General features: G+C 42.1%; 1 protein-coding gene across 1 annotated transcript in view; it reads left to right on the top strand.

Annotated features, from left to right (window-relative positions):
- LOC118104843 (E3 ubiquitin-protein ligase TRIM62) overlaps positions 1-16,713 on the top strand; it is a 30,784-nt gene extending 14,071 nt beyond the window's left edge. Inside the window, exons 3-6 of the mRNA XM_035152090.2 lie at positions 4,995-5,090; positions 8,419-8,675; positions 10,254-10,369; positions 13,772-16,713. Coding sequence (XP_035007981.1) covers positions 4,995-5,090; positions 8,419-8,675; positions 10,254-10,369; positions 13,772-14,322 — 1,020 coding nt within the window. The 3' untranslated portion in view covers positions 14,323-16,713. The remainder of the gene's footprint in view (positions 1-4,994; positions 5,091-8,418; positions 8,676-10,253; positions 10,370-13,771) is intronic.
- The last annotated feature ends 5,618 nt before the right edge of the window (positions 16,714-22,331 follow it).

A 22,331-nucleotide genomic window follows, 5' to 3' on the forward strand; every position in this document is an offset into this window, starting at 1 on the left:
AATTTACCAGGCTAACATTATTGAAGCTGTCAGCTAAATTCACTTTAAAGGTAGGGTTGGTAAAAACATATTTCAACACATTTATTTTATTTGTTGAAATCCTCTTCAGGTTCCGATAGCCATCGATCAATAAAGTCGTCGGTAAAATAAAGGCCAGGTGTGTAATAAACACGACCAACGATTTCATTCAAACCCAATGAAATGAATGGTTGTGAATACCTGTCCAGCGTGCCTGTCTGTCAGAAACCGACCTACCCGTGTGCGGCACCCTGCCAATGCTCTCTCTGCACATGACCAGAGGCTTCACAACCCGAAGAGGCTGAAGCAGAGACGATATCCAGATTTTAGCAAGCGAGTCACGAAAAAGTCAGCTTCTTCTCTGTCAGGCAGTTTGTGTGCATTAATGTGTTTTTGGAGCATAGCTTTGACGATGGGAGGGGGTGGGATGTATCCGTTGCATTTTCTTTTAGTGTAGCCTGCTCTTGCTAGCTTTTTCAGGATTACCAACCCTAGCTTTAAATTGAATTGAACAGTTCAGTAATTACACAAGTAGTAATTACCTTTTTTATGTAATTTGTTCCTTGGTTGGTTGGTTGGTTTGTTTATCAGCAAGATAACCCAATAACTACGGATTTCCACGAACTCTGTGGAAGGACGTTGTTCTTGACAAAGGATCCATTAGTACTAGTTCCACCTGAAAGTAAACACAGCACAAGCAAGTAGATGTCAGGGGAAAAACTAAAAAGCAACAAAAAAAAAGGAAGCAATTATACATATTCTGCTTGTACAGCAAGAGGTGGTGGATTTCTACAAGGTGATGGGATTTCTGGTTGGGATACAGACAGAAGCAAGAGAAAATAATCAACAGAGCAGAGTGCAGGGCATCTCATCATCACGTTATCCTGATGAAACCTGATGACAAGCCACCAGCCTGTGCTTGGTCCTGTCCTCACAGTACAAGGACCCGTTCACAGCACTCAATGCCAAACCAAGTGCAGCCTGAAGACACTGACACAAGCTGCAGAGAAAGAGCGAACAGCAACTAATGATGTCACAACCACAGAAATACTCTCTGTGATGTGAGTTTTGTGCTGTGAGGTGCAGGATTTGAAATATATGTTGTCATCCTCGAAGCACCATTCTTTACAGTTAACCTCTGGGAATACAACACACTTTGTAAGCACACAGTTTTTCTATACGTTTGTATTTCATGGATAAGCCAATACATGGACAATTTATTTGAGATGTTTGCATATTTATGATAAATTACAGGCCAAAGGAGTCAAGACCAATCACACACCTATTTTACTTGCCGGTCTGGTGTGATAGCCGCCACCCCCGCGACCCTGTGCGGCAACCGCAACAAAAAAAAAAAAACGTGTGAAAGGAAACAAAGGGGAAAAGAACAAAACTGCTGTCTCAGGCTGCAAACCCTGCTGTATTTTGTTCCAAGACATCAAACTGAGCTCAAGCTGTGCTTTACATCCCAGAGCCTTGTTTTCTCTGGCATCAGCAGAGCCCGCAGCCTCTCCAGGGGGACGAGTGCGTCCCTGCAGCCGTGTCTCAGCCAGCAGATCAGGCAGAGGCCAGTCGAGCTGACTGAGCGGGACTGGCTCAGAAGGCTGGAGGACAGAGACTCCTCCAACATTTGTCCTAGTGAAACAGAGGGAGTCTCTGACAAGAACGTGCTGTGCAATATGTGAGAATGTGCACGTCTATATATAATAGTGCTGTCAAACTCTCCGCTTTGACCTAATTAACAATAAAAATCACACAGGCTCGGCCTCCTGTAAAGGTGATTTACTCCTCAGCTAATTAGAGGTAATTATAATTTGAATATAACTGTCCATCCATCCATTATCTATACCGCTTATCTTTTGAGGGTTGTGGCATAGCTGGAGCCTCTATAATTAATCTCCTATTAATCCAACCCCGTGTCCACATGTCTTTGGACTGTGGGTGGAAGCAGGAGTACCCGGAGAAAACCTTCAGCTCCACAAAGGTTTTAGCCGAACTGTTCCTTTTAAGAATAACTTGCAGTAAGATGATCTATAGCTCGGGTTTGCCTCCTCTGTCTAATGATGAACTGATGAAAGGGATCTCCCTGCAATTATTAGTCCTGTGCTCAGTGCAGAAGACGAGTTGCAAGTCTTTTTATTGTTTATTTTCTCCCTGTCATTAGAGCATGTGAATGAAATCACAGGAAGCTACTCACGTCTGTGTGTGAGAGGAAGTTCTCCATCCTGTTGGCTTTTTATTATTCATGCTGTGACGCTGCCGCCTGTTGTTTTGTTCACCTTCTCATCGGGCGCTGGCAGTTTGAAGCCAGTGACGCTCTTTAAATCCTGAGTGAGCTGCTGCACATAATTGAGCTTGCAGCTGTAAGGAAAGTTTTTAGGAATTTTAAGTAGCTTACTGTTTTACTCATTAATTGTGTATGTATATCTACCCATATCTATCCAAGAATGCTTACATGATAGAAGAGGAAAGAAGGAAATCACAGCAGGGTGGATGAGTTTTAGATTTACAATCCACCAGCCGTGACCCCCAATTTCCTGCAACTTTACGTCCTGGGGAAATGTCACGTCAGACTTGTGTTGGCCAGATGCGATGGACAGGAGAGAGACGCCTCCACACACTGTATATACACACACACACACACACACACACATTTTCATTTCAGTATCTCTGTCTGAACCAGTATTCATCCACCTGCAGTATTTACTTTTGTATTGTCCCTGTGCTCGCCCTGATAAAAGCTTTTCCCCTTGATGCCTGTAAATCACACCCGATTTGGACCCGAATCCTTGTCCGCAGTGATGGACACTGTAGCTGTAGCTTTTCTCCCCCCAGTTTGTGCTCAGAAAGTCATTACAGGAAATCTCCCTCTGTAGGATGCTCAAAGGACGATTTTCGCTTCAAGGGAGATTAAAGCGGATTATGTAATTGCATGTTATGGAGGAGGTTCAGGGGATTGAAGTGTACGAAGATGATCTCACCACGGTAGATTTTTGCTGTTAATAAAATGCTGCTGTTCCTGCTTAAATTCAGCTGAAGTACACATGTTCTCCCATTTTGTTTAATTTTAGCGACAAGAGCTGGTGCAAGTCATGATGTAAAATCTATCTCTTTCAGTTTAGTGCATTCTGTAGATGGAATTTCAGTTTTCCAAGATGTTTGGTTTCCTGTCAACACATCCATCTATTGTGCGTGACGGCAGCAACAGTTACAGTTGCCCTTCTCTGACCAGTCAGTCAGACAACGTGAGGGCAGAAGAGCAGAGGAGCATGTTTTCTCTGCCAGTCTGCCAGCGTTGATCTATCTCAGTGTGTGGGAGTGGCCTTTGACCTGCTGCAGACAAGCTTGTAGCGATCAGGGAGAGAGCCTGCTGAGCCTGCCGCACTCCTATCATTAACATGGAGAGTCACGCTCCCCCTCTGCACCATCCATTGTTTTCCTCCGGTTCTGTCCTTGAGAAGAAACATGCTTTATCTCCACCAACCCACTGTGCCGTTTAGTTTTGCAGCTGATGATCAAGGCCAAGGATTTTCTAATGCATCACAAATTGATGCATGGTTCATTATCTCCTTTTTGAATGGTACCCTAATATATTTTTTCCCCATTTAGACTAGATTGCTCAATGATAATGTATTTTTCCTGTCAGTGGAGATACATTTTGGCATTCATTTCAGCACCATGGCTGAGTGATGGTTGATTTTACAACCCTGCTGTGCTGACAGTTCCATTTGGTTGATTTTTGCTGCAGTTCACGGGTCAAAGAGAAGGTGAAGAGAAGAAGACAGGTTATATGAGCAAAGAGACAAGCAAGAGGATGGCTTGCTTAGTCTTTATGAATGGCAAAGAATACCAGTCCTCTGTCGGGGCGACTGTGCCCAACTACATAAGCACAAAAAATTTGTTTATTAAATGAGGCCAGAGTATTGAAATCATTTGGGTTTGGAGTGCCTCTATCGCCATTCACTCACCATGACTTCAGATGGCTTGCCTTGTACCACACCATGACACTTTGTCACTGCATTGAGCAAAGCGAGTTCCCTAAACCCAGTGCAGTACATTCGTCTTGTTTCAGCACAAAATGTCAAATTTTATCTCCGTTAACCTCATTTTATGACACACTATGTACCCAAGTGGTGGCTTAAGTGAGACTGTCCTGTAGCCCAAAATGTCTTCAGCTTAAATTTTCTAAGGAACCAACACGTATCCTATCAACTCATTTCAGTTTTACTATTGAGACATTGAATTTCAATCTCGCCCTGTACTTGTTTGTTTTTCATCAGTCACTAATTATGAAATAATCATCACCCAAATACTGATAAACTAGGTGCAGAACTCAAGTATTTTACTGTAAAATCTTTGCATATTACTATACCTAAGTCTCTACTAATGGGAGTACATCTGCTGAACCACTTTATTCCAAAAGCGGCTGTGCACGGCGGTTGTTGGCACATGGGACCTACATTCAAAAAAACCTGCACCATTCGTGACTGCATGTGTCCCTGGCAGCTCCTGAAGAGCCTCTCTTGTGCCTATGGGAGACTTGGAGGTGCCTGAGCCGTGCAAGTTCTGCTTGTGTGTTCCCGACTCGAGATGAGACCCAGTTTTCTCTGACACAGCCCATCATCTCCAAAGATTTAATTTTATCTCACTCTCCTTCTGCCTTTTTTCTCGTATCTAAGGCTCACATCTTTTCTGCCTCGTAGCAAACTGAGCTGGTTTACCAATAATGCAGTTCAGATTAATATAACAGAAGTTACACTCGCAAAAAAATGTCTGTCAAATATATAAATGTATTATATTTTTATTTTAGTTTGTAACTGACTTTGTTTTCAAGAGATTATTTGAGCAAAGCAGAAGCTGAATGTTAAAAATGGACATGACATCGGCCAAACACATCACCTGATTGAATTTTACTTCCACAAATCTGTTATATTAAAATCCAGTCACCGATTACTGAGCTGTGGTTTGTGTTGCAGAGGGAGATGAAGGAGCAGCTGGCCACCCTGCAGGACAGTGAGAAGGGACACACTGAGGCCCTGCAGCTCCTGCAGAGACAACTCACCGAGACCAAGGTACATTTGTTACACAAAACCGAGACACATATAACACACAAGGAATATGTGTTTTCATTTGCAGAGCTGGACTAGCACCATTTATTGCCCTGTGGCTGCAACTAAATATCACTGTCCAGGCTCATCTATAAAAAGGCCATGACATTCTCTTAGGGCCTGAGGGGATTCTGCTTTGCCTCACTAACGATCCGAAAATATTCAAAGAGGTAAAACAGAAATGCAGAAAATCTTCTCATTTGAGGATCTGGAATTATTATTTTGCATTTTCCCTCAAATCTATGATTGATCAGTTATGAAGAATGACATCCTTAAAGGAGCACTTCTACCTCTGTGTATGACAGGTGCTTTATGAATAAAATTCCCTTGCCTTCTTTGCATTGTAAGCGTAGACAGTAATACTCACTTAGTAAAACAATTTCATATGATACAAAGTGTTAAATAAAAACAGGGTCTGTTTAATGTTTGCAGACTTTCAGTCACTGATTATCCGTCTTTCTTTCTAACTGATTTGGACTGACTGTTCAATTCTGACACGTAAATTGGTTTATTGAGCGGCAGTTTAATCTGGACACCTTGTTTTAATCAGCCAACTGGGAGCATTCGCTCAATATGTCAGTCCCTCAACCCCACCACACACACACTGTGTGTGTTAGTTTTGCCACAGTTGTGAGAACACTCATTGAAATACTGCATTCCTTAGTATCTTTTCCTAACGCTACCATCAGAAATAAATGCCCAAACCCTAAGCACGGGCCTGTGGTACCTTCAACAACCTTTTAAATGTTGTACCTTTTAACATTTACCTTGGTTTAGATTTCCTTCCACCGAATATGGTTTTAAAAAGGTACCCTTTCGAAGTATTTTTATACTGACCCCTCTTGTAACTCTCCCTAGGTGCCACGTTTTAACTCAAACCTAACCTAATTCTATTTTAACTTACACCTTGGAATAATAATGCCCATTGAATTTGGCACAACAATCAAACAATGGTTTCAAAAGAAAACGTGGTCACACATTTCTCTCCTGCTTCCTGTGACACTGAAGCTATAAACCAGGTGAGGGTGTTTGGCAGAGACGATGTTGCAGCCATCAGGGTTATTTCTCATCGAGGGAGCAAACTCCTGCGTTTTCCTTTTCATACCTGCTGTCACGGCATCACTCGTCTTTCTGTCTGACATCTGCACTGCGGGACCCTCCGCTGCCACACTCCATCTGACTGCTGGATGCAGGCCTTTCAGCCACCCTCTGCTTCTCATTAGAAATGAGCTGTTCTCATTAGATTTATATCCATTTGCACAAAGTGCTCTCCCTGGAAGAGAGACGCTGTGACAACATTGATCTCTGATGCATTTAGGCAGCTGATAATGAAATGTCTGCCTGCATTTCTTCTTCATCCTGCTATATTTGAGATTGCCTGAAGTTATTTTTCTTTGTTTTTACCTTATTGTTGATTAAGGAGTACTCTAACAATTTAGTGTTGCACTCCCACAACACAGTCATAGTTGCAATGGACAGGAGGCTACAGAGCTACAGGAAACAAATTTCTTTTTAACTCAAAACATCACACAGCTCTTTCTTCACAAATGCACTACTCCCCTTGATCTGTAATGCCAAGATCACACTACCCAACCTTCAAAGTTGTCTAATTGCTGTGAAGTTCAGACTTTAAGACTTGACTCACCACTACATGTTCCTTCACTACCTTCCCCACCGTCCTGTGCTCTGATTGGCTGTAGTCGTCACCGATTTGTCTATATGTTTAGCCTGCTATAAATCTAGTCAAAGTCTGCAACGTGTCGGTTAGTCCCTCCTTTCACGTCTTTGAAGAGTTTACACCCAGCGATTGGCGAATCAAACGCAGATTTGGTTCTGATCTGAAACCAAATCTAGTCAATGACTAGAAAACTGGGCTAAAAACCATGTAGTGTGAACTAGGCTTGAATAGACTTAGATGTGTAAAATCTGTCGACTTCCCCATTAATGTTCGCGTGAGCTGGATCTCACGTCTTATACTAAGATTGAGAAGGAAGCACTGCAGCAGCCCAGCTCCCGTTTTAACTAAATGTGCCTTCCTCGCACTCCAATTTGAGTGCTGGGCTTCTGTATGCCTGGGAAGATCTCCATCTGAAGCATAGACATTGTGTCCTATTCATATGCCCGCTGGGGATTTGCTCTCCCTGAAGGGTAGCTGGCGTCCTGTCTCCAAGGGCTGCAGACTCCCTCTCAGTGCCATCATAGCCTGCTGGGCCAAAGCAGCGGACACGTCACTGAGACTGATAGCGAGGCTGCTGCAGTCCTCCTCCTCCTCCTCCCCTTCCTCCAGATTTCAGCTCTTTAAGTAGGCAGGAGTGCTGGGATGTAGCCCACCTGAATGTCATCGTTCTCAGGCTTGCAGAGAAATAGTTATGTGAATAGGTTCCCACATACAGAGTGAGAGTGCCTGCCCCCGTCTCTGGGAGAACAGGAGAAAAATGTGTGCTGCTTCAAAGAGATTGATAGAATTTTTAGTGGACGTGTAATTAAACTTGAGATCAAAGTTCCTGAATCCAACTCCTCCTGAAAGGATCAGAGAAGGTGTTGAAATTCCCATCAGGTAATATCATCAGGATTCATTAATCAAAGGTTCATACACACAAGATTCTTCTGAATTCTTTTTTTTTTTTTAGATCATTGTGACTAGTCATTCATTTTCTCAGTTGCTCTTTGATGAGCAGATCTTTAGTTTGGTTTTGAATTTGTACAAAAACGCGAAATCACAAGGCTCCTGCTCCTCTCGCGCAATGTTTACAGGGTTTTCACATCACATCCCTTTGTGCTGTCTCCCAGTCACTCAGACCGCTAACACGCAGATGATACACTCTTTCATGTCCAACTTCCCATTCATCTTCTTCAGCTACAAATCACTTTCTTCGGCTCTCCAGCTCCCAGTCTGCTGTCCCTTCTGCCTGGCTACCAGTCCCGTTATCACTCAGCCTCACAGACAGGACGTCGTTTGCGCCCCCTTCCTGTGACCATCTCTTTGGATTATATCTGTTGCAGTATGCTCTTGTTTGTGTCCCCTCACTGTAACAGAGTTAAATCTTCTTTATTTTCTTTGCTGAAGGTTGTACTTTCACTGAGAGCCACTTGAAATCAATATATTTAGTACAAGCTGAATCATTAAATGAATGTTAATGTAATACTACACAATTTAGACCACTTTGTAAGCTCTTGAAATACTAACCCTTGTGTAATTAAAATACCCAACACACCCTGCTAATTATGGTTACGTCTCAGCCCTGTTATGCAGTTAACCCAGTAAACCCACCTTTTCTCCTCTCTGCTTCAGTCCTCTGCCAAGAGTCTGCGTGCAACCATCGGCGACGCTTTCGAGCGCCTCCACCGCTTCCTGCGCGAGCGTCAGAAGACCATGCTGGAGGAGCTGGAGATGGACACAGCCCGCAAGCTTTCCGACATCGAGCACAAGATCCAGCGCTACAGTCAGCAGCTGCGTGACGTCAAGGAGGGCATCCAGATCCTGCAGGAGCGCCTCAACGAGACTGGACGGCACGATTTCCTGGAGGGAGTCGCCGTCACATCTGAGAGGTGCTTCACCGGCCCCGAGCTTTGCAAAAACCATCTCAAGTTTCAACAACGCTGTCAGATAAGAAGAAAATGGGCTTGGCAAGGAATAATATCTATAATTATTATCGCAATATAATTTTTCGTAAATAGCAATATAACCAAAGATCTATGTATGATGCTCAATCGTGCTAGCAGAAAATAAAAGAAGAGTTGAAACCACAACCTTCATTCAGGTGTAAAAATCAGTCTTTAAACTTAAAAGAAATAATAATGTGACGAAAATGCTGATAATTATCAAAATCAACTGAATCTTGACATCATTTTTAGGCCCTACTGTCCAGCCCAAGGTTTCAAACTCTTGTGATCTAAGTGTTATCAACTCACGTCATTTGTTAACGCTGGTTCTAACATTAGAATAAATGGGAGTAAAACTGTAATAATGATAGTACTTGGAAACTCTCCAAGCTGCTAAACACCAGGCTGGTAACATTTTGTGAAAAGTACAAATTTTAGCTGCCGTATCATTAAGCAGCATTAATCCCTGAACAGATGGAGTGTTAGGCCCTGAAATAAACCAGCTCTAATGTTAAATCAGGGAGGGCACAATGTCTTCAATTGAATCACACTATAGCTGCTTTCAGACCTGCACTGAACTCCGCAAGTGGGCGTGTTGATGATGTTTCTAACACATGATAGACAGAAATCAGAAAAAAAATGTACAAAGATCTCAGGATGAAAAAGAGGTGTCATACATGTAGAAGATGCTGGCGAAGGTGTCAACCTGATAAGACAGTGAGATTCAAGAGCTTTTGATGAGAATAGATGACGGCCATCTTGATGTGCTATAAACAAAAACATGTGATTTCTGCAGTGGAATCTATACTATTATGTCCTGGCTCCTGCGTGTTGTACCCAGACACCACCCCAACGTTTTCCTGTTGTTGTAAACATGTCTGACTCGGACAATCTCCTGCTGGGTTCTTCATATGTGAAAGTTAAACTCCAGATCCAATATTCTGCACATTTCATATCTGAAAATGGCTTATATTTTTTAAGTAACTATATTAACTGTTTTTTTTTTTTTTTTACAAGCATTTGAAATCCAAAATTTAATCAATCTATAGTCTGAGAACAAATTGTTTATTTAAATTTCATGGCAGAGAAGCTACGTTTCCCGTTTCTTGGCAAAGGGTCTAAAAAAGTATGTCAAAATTTGCATTATGGGGTGTTGAGGGGAAAAAAATAATTTCAACAATTTTAGGCTACAATGTAAAAAAATGTGAAATGGGTAGGATGCATACTGTGCTGTGATTATGAGGCTGTGAGTGTGGTAAGCAGCTCACTCTAGCCTGAACAGTGGACCACATGTAGTGCACACAGACACACACACACACACACCCTCTGATTTATTCATCTATGCTGTTGGAGCTTCATGAAGCAGTTTGTAAGCTGTTTAATGTCTATAACCGCACAGTCCACAGACACAGACCAGATTAATTACTTGAAGCATCATTTGGGTTGAGTAAGAGGCAGCGTTATTTGGAATAAGCAGCAAATTGGATTTGAGACTTCTATTGATCTGTTTTTTTTCTGTCACAGGATTAAAGGAAAGATACATGAGACCAATCTGACGTACGAAGACTTCCCGACATCCAAGTACATGGGGCCCTTACAGTACACAATATGGAAATCACTCTTTCAGGACGTTTCACCAGGTACAACACAAGCAGGACAGTTCATATGTCTAAACATGCGAGTGTGTAAATATACAGAGTGGAATCTAGTTTGAAGAACTGTGAGGTGTGAAAGGAATAGTTTAGCATTTGATTTGTTTTCGTGAAGAGTGTACTGATTCTTGGCAAGCTGCAGTGACTGTGACCTCCCTGTAATACAGATTATACAAACAAGATATAAAGTGCTGACTAACTAGCTTCAGAGTTCCTGGTATAGGAGTTTTGTTACCTTTGGGCAGAGTCATCTTAGCTGTTTTTCTGCTAAGCTAAGCTGATGGTGTCCTGCTCTGACCAAATGTAGACTGCGGTTAGCCTGAAATAGGCAAAGATTTGCGTTGTGTAATCTCACAGTCAACAAATGCCTTTTGACAGACCCCACCTCCTAAATAGAATTTGTTGGGGCACCAGTTTAGTGCCACCTAAGACAATTGTGATTGGTTTAAAGAAATACAAACAAACCAGAGGGTACTCCCCCTTGCAGAATGATGCGGCCAGGCCATGCTCCAGCCCTGACACAGACCTGTGGAGATAAGTTTGAGTATTCACGACTAATGGTTTCCTGACTGGAGCTTTATATTTAATGGACAGATTTGAGAGTGGAATCAATCTTCTTAAATACACTTTCAGTAAGAGAGAACAAATAGTTTTTCCAAGATGTCAAACTCTACCTTTACAAATAGGTTTATAGTCAAATTTTCTTCCGGTATAGCTGAACGTCTCAAACATTTCGCTTTGAGAGAACTAATCCTGCCCTGCATTAAGACTGCTAGGATGTTTTTGAGCTTCTCTCCATCCTCGGATGAGAAATGGTGGTCAGACCTGGAAGGCAGCAATGCCCTTCTTCAGCTGACGGTGCCGAGAGGAGCTCTACTCCCTCTGCCCTACAGCTATCATTTTCTCACAGGAGATTGTTCATAATAATGTGCGGAAGAATTTTTTTTTACTTCTTCAGTCAATCCTCCCATTTCAGCTCACTGCCAGCCGAGGGGAGGCAAGACAGCTTTTTGGCCTCCCCTCGAGTGGCTGCCAAATGGAACAATTGGTTACAATCCATCACCAGCGGTTGCCAGAGACACAACAAAGACATTCCTCCCATCATCGCTCACCCGTCACTGTCACCGACGGGTTAGTGGGAATAACTACCAGACAGTGTGGGTTCTCTTTCATGTTCACCAGGAAGAATGGCCTCTCCGCTGATGTGTGTATAGTGGCATGTTTCTCTGCATGGCACAAGGAGGCTTTCAGCTTATGAAATTTTAATGGCTTGATTGTAACCAACACTGGAGATGTCATTGAGTGGAGAAGGCATTGTCCTGTCCGCTGGCCGAGTGCCAGACGTTTCACCTCCATTTATCCCTCCTAATGAAAAATACAGAGGAACTGGAAAGGTGCCTTTATCCACTATTTATAGTCGTTATTGTTCAGCCTGGTATTGTTACCTTATACCGAATGCTTACAGCAGACGTGGATGCAGATTCTCTCTCCCTCAAAACACATAACTGCACCATCAAACAGCCTCCTACCGACCTGGAGTCTGTGCAGCGAGCTGCAGCGTCTCCTCCCCTCGCTGTAGTTACCTCCTCACTGTATTGTTTGCACTCTTCACATCATTTGATAGTGCTCAAACTGAGCTCCCCTATAAAACTCAGGAGAGCACTTGACTGTAAAAGACTGTAGTTTATGCATGAAGTTAAAAACAGATTATAAAAAATGTATCGTGGTGTACTCACAGTCTCACTTGTTGCATAATGCCCTGTTTCGTTTTCCTGAAATAAGAGTCAAGCTGCAGTTGGGTGTGTCGCACAATAACAAGCCATCCGTCATCGTGTACCACAGGACATAGCTTTGATCACCTCCTCTAAATCCGGCAGTAGTGATATATATATATATATATATATATATATATATATATATATATATATATATATATATATATATATATATATATACACTGTAATGTTTACACAAGGTTGTAGGTCTTACAGGGTCAGCCACATTATAAAGAACATGTCTCACATGGTCTATTTGTACAAAATATTGCGGATTGGAACGCTGCCATCACGCACCCAGTGGTTGTTTGGAACCAGTCTGCACAGTAGTAGTGAGGTTTGTTGAAACATGACGGACCAATCATGAGTCAGTCTCAGCTGTCAATCATGATGTTTCACCCCACTTTTATAGCATCATATAAGTAATCAAAAACAAAACTTGAACCTGAACCTGAAACGACAGAAAACATTTTTTGATAAGAATGTATTTGATGTGCATTTTGACAATTTTTTGGGGGTTCATGTCCAATCCACTTACATTGAGGAGGCTGTGTTTATGCCAATACTGCAGCCAGCCAGTCACCTGGAGGCAGTCAAGACTTTATACAGTCTATGGTCCAATGCATGAATAAAGAAATAAAGTGGAGTACTGAGCAATGATTACAAAATGGAAAAAAGAATCATTATCATTGTCTTTTTAGTCTGGATAATACCTGGAGACTATTGGTAGAAGGTTGTTCCAATAGAAACTGTCCACAGTGAGGTCATGTAGAGTAACCTGGGAGTTGTGACACGTGGAGACACACACCTCCTTTGTGTTACTGGTTATGAAACCTAGACCTGACTTGACTTGAACCTTCTCTGGGTCTGTCAGCTGCTCAGACCCTCAGGAGCTGAGTCTTTTTCATTTATTGATTTTATTGCCCACTGTAGTGAAATACATTACAAAATGTATTGTGAAACCAAACCGCTTATTGTGATGCATCATTATGGCAGTGATAATTTCACAACAAACAACTGTGAGAGATTTGAGCAGCTACGTGTGGAGATTATGCTCAACTACTTGCAGCAGGTAACACAAATAGAAATGGAGCACACAAAAAACACACGAGGGATATTTTTGGTACCCTGATCAATAAATTCGATAAAATGGTAGCTGCTCTGTTGCAGACTTCAAAATGTGCTTTCTTTGTTCCCTTTAGGATGGAGGAGCGTCAAACATGTTCACCCTCAGTACTATCCTTGTCTGAACATATAAACTACAGTATATACATTCAGACCGTGTCCTTTGTTTTTATCAGCTTCCTGTGATTTATAACCCTGACCTCACTTCTGCTGTGAAGTGGCCGAGCTGCCAGGATGTGTTTACGCACTGTCTCAGCACAAAACTGTACACGGCAACTATAAATCAAAATGAGGGGCTAAGAGTGACGCTGCTGTTTTCTGTTTTCTGTTTGTCCAAGCTGATTGATTTAGTTTTTTTCTACTTGTATCCACATGTCCTGTTTTTCTCAGCCGATTTGTGTCCCTCCCCCGCGTTAAATGTAAAAGTAAATGCTGAGTCTCAGAGCTAAAGCTGTCTCTTCCCTCATCTCCCTTTTCTCTCCTTCCTCAGTGCCAGCAGCCTTGACCCTCGATCACATCACAGCCCACCAAAGACTGATCCTCTCAGATGACTGTACCATCGTGGCCTACGGGAATCTCCATCCGCAGCCACTGCAGGACTCCCCGCGCCGCTTTGATGTGGAGGTGTCGGTTCTTGGCGCTGAGGGCTTTGCCTCGGGTGTCCATTACTGGGAAGTGATGGTGTCGGAGAAGACCCAGTGGATGATCGGGGTGGCCAACGAGACGGTCAGTCGCAAGGGCAGCATCCAGATCCAGCCCACCCGGGGCTTCTACTGCATTGTCATGCACGACGGGAACCAGTACAGTGCCTGCACCGAGCCCTGGACCCGTCTCAACGTCAAGAGCAAGCTGGAGAAGGTGGGCGTGTACTTGGACTACCCGAAAGGCCTGCTCATTTTTTACAATGCAGACGACATGTCCTGGCTCTACACCTACCGAGACAAATTCCCCACCAAGGTCTTCCCCTATTTCAGCCCCGGCCAAAGCCATGCTAATGGCAAGAATGTGCAACCGTTGCGAATCAACACTGTGCGCCTATAAGAGCGACACACTTCTATGGTCGTGATTGTCCTCACAGATGGTTCCATCCTGAATTTGCAGGACTTGTGTAGGAAAGAAGTGTTTAATAAGGTGTTTGAAATGTTATTCCTTTAAGTTCTGTGTTAAGAATTGTGCTTGATGTTGCTCTTAAAACCCACTCTGTTATTTTTTTTGTGACTTGAAACGACTGTACGGTAAAGGCCTGCATTTGAGCCTCATTCCACATCTTTCATTGAAAAGGGGACACGAAATGGAGAGAGAAAGGGGCCCCTGGGCTTCTCTGGGGTCTGTGGCAGCGTGTTAAAAACAAGTGATTTCCACTCTTACTGTCCCAGTGGCTGTCCCAGGCCCAACTTGCACACTCCCAGGGGGCACCACTCCCCTTATCAAGCTCCAGGCTCGTCAGGGTTGAAGTCCCCTCTCTGTCCAGGCACGCATCTTCTCTGTGCTGTACAGTTGGCTTTGCTTTGTTTGTGGAATGTGATTGACAGTAGTCTGCCCTTTTTTCCTATCTTTGGCTTTTGTTTGGCGTTCGCCCTGAACTTGTCAAGTCTGTCTGCACTTTCTTTTACTTCCATCCGAGACGATGATCTATGATGCATTCACATGTGTCTGTTCAGTCACCATCATTACAAGGAAAGCTCCTATTTCTATGTGCACCAGCGGCTCTCCACATCACCTAAAACAAATCATATGAATGATAAAGTAGTTCATAGGCTGCCCACCCCTGACCCAGTCCTACCCACACGTGATGGCAAGGTCTGCTTGGAGGTTGTTCAGAAATGTGCTGCTATTGAATAAGTTCTTAAATATTTGTACATGGTGTAATGATGGTGAAAAGGATTAAGTGTATCTTCATGCTGGCTCATATTTAATTCCCCCTTTTTGCCCAAAACCCACATTCTATGCCGACACTTAACCTTTTTTTTTTTGTTCACTTAAATAATGAATTGAAGCAAATTTCTGCCACCGGCCATGAGTTTGATCATTTTATCTTTGAATCAAAAGAATACTAAATACTCATCGTCTGGGTATTTGAGGCAGAGACCCCTGTTGTAAGAGTCTGAAACGTTAAAGATCAAATATTGCTTAAAAAAAAAGCTGCAGAGACCAACTGTGCACAATTATTTCAAATCCTATCATTTATCTTAATGTCGTAAGGCTGTCTGTTTTAGGATGTGGCAATTTTCAGAACGGTTGGATGGACGAATGGATGGTTGGTTGGACGGATTGGTTGATGGACTTCATCCCAACTGTGTAATCCTGGGATTCCCGTGGCTGTTGCTCCATTACATAATGATCAAATAGCTGATAATTCCTCTGCGGCTCACTCATGTTTATTTATTTTCCCCCCACGGGCCTCAAACGCTCTTGTTTGTCATCAGTTGTAAACAAGTCCTACAGAATCTGCCCTAAGAGGCTCCTGTCCCTCAGCCAAATTCAGCATACTGAGAGATGTGTGTGTGTGTGTCTGTCTGTCTGTCTGTCTGTCTGTCTGTCTGTCTGTCTGTCTGTCTGTCTGTCTGTGGGCGGGCGTGTGCACAGTGTGTTCGAGTTGCCAGCTTCAACTGTTATTTTTAAATCCCTCAGCATATACCCATGAAGTGGTCAAAAATACTTCTGAAATGCTGAAATCCGATTGAATATAACCCATTTTTCTGAATGAACATAGGGGGTCACCTCACCTTTGCCACTGTACATCTTTGCATTATGTGTATGTATAGTCTGTGTTGTCCACTTGTCCAGAAAATTGGGCAGTGCCCTCGTTTCTGTAGGATCTTATTCTGGTATGTGCAGTATGATGCAAACTGGGGTCAAACTGTGAGCATGTGCAAAGGATTCCAGGTCTTTGCTTTAACTTGCACGGATCTGCAAGGGCCCTTGAGTTGCTCAGAAAATGAGTAACATGCGGAGTAAAACTGGTGTGTTAGTTTTACTGGGAATTACTCAGCAAATCTGTCCATTTCAGTTGGTTAGGATTTATTTATGAATGTGGGGTTTAGACAATGTTATTTTATCCTCGATCAATCTGTCGTTATCTAAAATGTTGTTTGAAAGTAAATTCCAACCAGCTGGGCTCATGCAGGTTAGAACACATGTTTGAATTTGACGCCAGTTTTCTGTGTTGCAGACCTTAGTGTGGTCGGCTTCGTCAAGATTTTATGTTTTAATATCAGGAAGGAGATTATTGTGAGATGGTGTCGGGTGACTGGTGCTGCAGGTGGGTAAAATGATTTTGATGATGGTAATTATTAATGATTGAAATGATGATTGTGTCTTTTGATGATGGCCGCTGGCCACCCATCATCGTGTGAACCCACTCTGGTGTGCTTCTGCTGCTGGAGGTTTGTGGGAAATGTTTTAATGTACAATAAATTACTGAGAAAGTCAGACAATCGCTTCAACTTTTGTCCTGGTTCAGATGTGCAGCAACATTGTGAATCACCAATAGATAAAAACATTTCTGCTCTCCAAATTCCTTTACAGATTACTGATCCCACATCAGTGCATTCCTTTTCTCAAATCTGTGCACTCCTCTGAGTGGAACTTACTGGAATGTATTTGAGTAACATGAGCTGGATAATAATGTGGCTCGAAAAACTACATTATTTGTAGCCATAGACTGTATATAAAACATGGACATGTCTGCTGTATAAGTTATAAAGAGAACTAAAGACATGTTAAACAGATTTTTCCCAAAGATTGTTTCCATCATCTTAGGTCTTATCAAACACACTCTGGCTCTAAATGACGTCAAAAGCACAAGATGGCAGCCCCCATTAAACGGAGAGTTTTAGCTTAGTTTCTGTACAACGGGAGGACGTGAAGTTGCGTCATCTATCTACTGTCTGTTAGTAGCTGTGACCGAGTGATTTTTATGGAAAGATAAAATGTTATAGTGACATTGACAAAGAAAGTCTATTTAATATTAAATGCGGAAGTCTCACCTGATACCAGATCAATGATCAACTAGATCAGTACGAGATACCAAACATCTCCAGATCACTTTTGGAGTTAATGTTGATATATCTCTAGTTTCCAACTCAGGTGTTTGAACACTCTTTAAATAAAAAGTGGGTTTTTTTCGCTTAGTCTCTCTCTCGTATAATACTACATGGTTTTACATCTTCAAGCTTAAAACATTTTCCAAACAACACCCAAACTGCAGCCATAGTGGAGGTTGAGCTGAATGCTAACACCAGCAGGATAAATCCAAACAAATGGCAACATGTTGACATGTATAAGGTATATCTTAAGTTAGCAAATTAGCATGCTAAAAATTGCTAATTGATTAGCACTAAAGACAAAGAAGAGCTAAGGCTAGAGTCGTGCACCAGCGGGTACCGGACGGGTAACCTGCAAAGAAGTGAACAGGTAAAAAGTTACTTTTGATCCTTTCACTTCCGCCTGAACACCTTTCACTTCCGCCTGAACACCTGTCACTACCGACCAGTGAACCAGCTAGAAGTCAAAATAGATCAATATATCACAAAACTAGCTTGTGTTAAATATGTTCTCAGTGGCTTAGCATTTATAGCATAGCAGTTGTTATGTGTCATTGTTGCAAAATGCTGTGAAAAGTCCAATAGTGCGTTATAATGCAATAAAAACATATAAATGTCCAAACAGTAACATTGGAATACTCTACATTACTTTACTGTCACTCAAGAGTATGACCTTATTCAAAAACAGAAAATGCTATTAACATGGCAGTGTCTTATTCAGGTTATCGGGTTAATGTGCACAGACTGACACTGCAGAGCTAAAAACCTGTTACTTTTAACATTTAACATATTTTCCAAACTCTCAGCTCTGCTAATCTCTTCACCAGGGAAGTGGGAGGTCTTTTGTTGCTCTTCCTTTTTTTTTTGGCCGAGGCCGAGGCCCGGGCGTGTGACATGATGAATAAGAAAGATGTCTGCCGGTGTTAAGTGTTCCCTCACTGCGGGTGAGTCACAACCAATCCTCTTCATTTGCCATCTGTGGCACGTCTGAATAACCAGTCGCTACGCGCGGAGGAGAAATCGTCTTACGGTTTGAAATCACGATCAAAAGTGAACATCTGAGTCGTGCTCTTGTGCTTCTGTGTGTGAGGCTTTGTATCTCGCTGCTCTATTATTTCACACTCCAGAGTTATTGAGTCTTGTTGCATCATGATTACAGCTGCTCCATAACAAACTAAAGTTTGGAGCTGAGTCCCACATCTATCCACAGCAGACCCTCAGGACAAGTGGCTTCATATTTTCAGCTTTGATTCCGGCTCGCTCCTGTGATAGAGACAGTTTTATCCAAGGAGAAGGTGTCCGTCCTGTAATAGAGAGTCTTACCCGAGGGGAAAGTGTCCATTAAATCCTCACTGAGCGCTCCTTTGAGAGACCCGTATCTGATTCCAGGCTGATGTGGCCCTCCTGAGGCGAGTGGAACGTTTTTAATCTTGTAAGTGATGGAAAAAAGTAGAAATGAAGGCTCAGTTATAGAAGAAGATCTGCAGCTATAATTCTGCTAAAGCATGAAAAGATCTACCACCCCTTTATATTGTACATGTTTTATAATAGGTTAAATATCACTTGAGGAACATTATTATACATTACAATAATATTTTTTTCTCCTCCTCGGTGCTGAAACATACTATCCATTAATATACCGCCCACAGTTTGAGAAAAAGCAGTTTTCATTTTAGGTTCATGTCACCAAACTGTTCACAGTGTTACTGCACAATCTGATGCATTATTAGGACAATATTCTACTGCAGGAAGTTGTGCTAACAGGACAGACTGGTTGTTCAGGGCTTCATCCAGCCAGATAATGACCCCAAACTCTCGAAGTCTCCAGATTCAAACCACATGGAGCAGGTTTCAGATTAACTGAAGTGAAAGTAAAGCAACCTGCAAGTGCAAAATATGTGTCCGAACCTCTGCTAAAGTGCTGGGTAGACATTAACAACTATGTCTCCATTGTAGAAAAAGCCCTGTCAGTGTGTTCGGCTGCTGGATGAGTAAATGTAATGATGATTCAATTTAAGATTTTAGATTCCATGATTTAATAGTGTGAATGTTTTTTTGTTTTTGTACGTTGCCCCTGTGATTCGCTGGTGACATGTCCGATGTCAGCTGGGATGTAGATAATGTTATGGATGGACAGATTCCATGATTTATTTATAGATTCATTTCTTTACATTTGTATAATTTATTTGTTATGCTTTAATTTCAGAAACACACCGGTAAATATGATCTACTGTTCTGAGCAATAATGGATTATATTAATCAAGGTAATATCTTTGTTCTATAGCTTCATGATGTAACAGGTTTTTCTCTTTAATTAAAAAATATATATTTGTGTTTGGACTGCTGGTATTTGTGTGTGTTTGTCTGTGTGTGTGTGTTTGTGTACTCATTCAACCTTTTTCAGTATTAACACTGACCTTTGTCAGGACCAGTGGACCTCATGGGGACCAAAGCCTGGTCCTAATGAGCCTAAACATCATTTTCTAAGCCTCTGGTTGAGATAAGGGGTCGAGATGTGAATTGTGCGTAGGTTAGGGTTAAGGTTTGGCATGAATGGAATGGAAGGCGATCGCAAAGTCCAAGGAAAGCTGAGCAAACTTAAAAAGCCAGGCAATTCAACACCATTAGGAAGCAATGTATTTCAACTTGTATTGGCCTTTGACCTTAACATTCACAGAGCACAGTTCCTGCTCTGAACAGACACTAATGACGGAGGAAACTTACAGAAACTGAGATATTTCCCTTTCATGTCATCATGGCCTAATTTGACATAAAGTCCTCAAAGACACAGAAAAGCACAGCGCTCATTAAACTTTGGTCTGTTCTCGCACTCGTCGGTGGAACATGTCAGGTTACAGTTATGAGGCAATACTTTGCCTATGGATACATCAGGGATCATCTGACTTAAAAAAAAGAAAAGAAAAGGAAAAGGAAAAAAGCATGAAGGCACACGCAGAGGAACGTGGTGTACCTGGCGATGTGTGCTGCAGTAGTATTTGTCTGCACAGGTCTCTGCCCTGTGAAAGGGGAGGTGTGCACTGTGCAGGCCTCTGGCTCCATCACAGCTAAGACTGCACTCCTTTGTTTCCTCAATCCCCTTCATCCCTCTCCTGTTACATCCTAAAGCTCGTCTATCACACATTGTAGGACCCCGGAGGTGCAGGGTGTCAGTCGCGCCGAGCTGCTGTTGTACCGGAGTGCCCTCTGGTGTTGATGTGTGTGTCCCTGCTCACCTCTCGAGTACAACACTTGTCAGCTCAGCCACGATGAGCGCGCGTCAGCAGTGCTGCCAGATTATGACTCATAAATAAGGCTTCTACTTTCAGAGGTATATCTTTATCTCTGATGTGACAGATAATCAAAGTCATTTTTTGAAAATCCTCCTGATACCTGACATTTCTCTCGTCTTCTTTAGCTCTTTAGTTCATTAGAGAAACTGTTTGACCACAGAAGAGCAACTGGGACAAATCAGTTTATATACAGATTAATATTATTATTATTTACCACTCAGCTAGGATCAGTTTAGAGTCTACAATTCTTGGAGTGTGGGAGGAAGCTGAAGTTCCTGGAGAAACTCCATGCAGATATGGGGAGAACATGCAGACTCCACACACAAAGGCAAAAACATTCTTGCTTTGAGGTTACACTACTAACCGGTCTACTCCTGTGCCACCTGTTGATACATAATAACATAAATGTGAAATGTTGGTGGTCAAAGGTGGTTTTATTTCCCTTTTGAAGAAGTTCCCATTCTTATTTGTTGTTTTTCTTAAAGGAAATGTTTTGGTAATAAGATGTGTCTGTTTTATTCAGTAATAATTCAGACATAAGTAGATATTAGCAAACCATTACTGAAGGTGTCACTTTGTTGTAATCAATAGTTTATTCTTGTTGGTATGACATTGTTAGAGGGTCTTGGATTTTTTCATTTCTAAAAAAACAAATCGCAAAAGTTAGTCACTGACATTCAGATATAAATTTGAATGAATCAAGGATTCAACAATCCATCAACCCCCGGGGTCTTTAACTGTTAATGTTAATAGTAGTTTATCAATATCATTTTTGCCCTGTAGCCTTTTTCCTAGAAGGTCAGCGGTCTCCCTGAAGAATTGAAGAATGAAACTCAAGAACTTTATATCTGATTAGTTCTGCTTCACAAGTTTGAAGATAAGCTTTTGTCTTATCTTTCAGAAATATGATAAATTGCCATATTTAGGCCTCTAACTGTTATTTGTATGAAACCATTTAAACCACAGACTGATAGATACAGTATGTAACAAAGCTGCTTATTAATCACAGGCCAAAAAGGGAAGACATGGGAGTCACAAGACACCATTTTATACACATTTCCTGTTTTTTATGTACAATCTCAATCTGAAAAGGAACTATGGCTGTCACATCAATCCTGTAAAGATTAAAACGTTTCCTTCTGAAATATAAAGTTGCATAAAATGGAACTACTCGATTTGAGTGGCTCAAAATTGTACTTGAATAAAAGTATTTAGTTACTTTCCACCTCTGAGGAGCAGCAGAGTCCCTTTAAACCAACAGAGACACAACTACAAAGAAGGAAAACAACATGTGGTTCATCCTCAGATCACTCAGTATTTATTTATAGGTTGCGTCTTGCAGGGATTATGCGATGCAGCATCAGCACACCTCAGATCATTACTTTCAGAAACACTGTTTGCCCCTGGATTAGTCGTATTCCACTGGAAAGGCTCAGTCTGTAAAACACTGGGAGAGGACAAATCACCGCGGATCTCAAGGCTCTGAATAGTAAAAGAAGACCTTCTAGCCATCTGTTTCAGTCGGGGTTTAGTGTCTCTCTGACAGACACGCCTCAACCTGCCTCCTCAGCACATTTCAGCACTTTCAACATATTATTCCTCACATGCGAATAGCTGCTCAGAAATGCTTATTTACACAATATCCAAACCAGTTTTGACAGGTAGACCCGCCGTCTACTCGGCACACATGCAATATTAATCTGGTGATTCGGTT

The sequence above is a fragment of the Hippoglossus stenolepis genome, chromosome 3 (genome assembly GCF_022539355.2).
Source record: "Hippoglossus stenolepis isolate QCI-W04-F060 chromosome 3, HSTE1.2, whole genome shotgun sequence".
Classification (NCBI taxonomy): Eukaryota; Metazoa; Chordata; class Actinopteri; order Pleuronectiformes; family Pleuronectidae; genus Hippoglossus; species Hippoglossus stenolepis.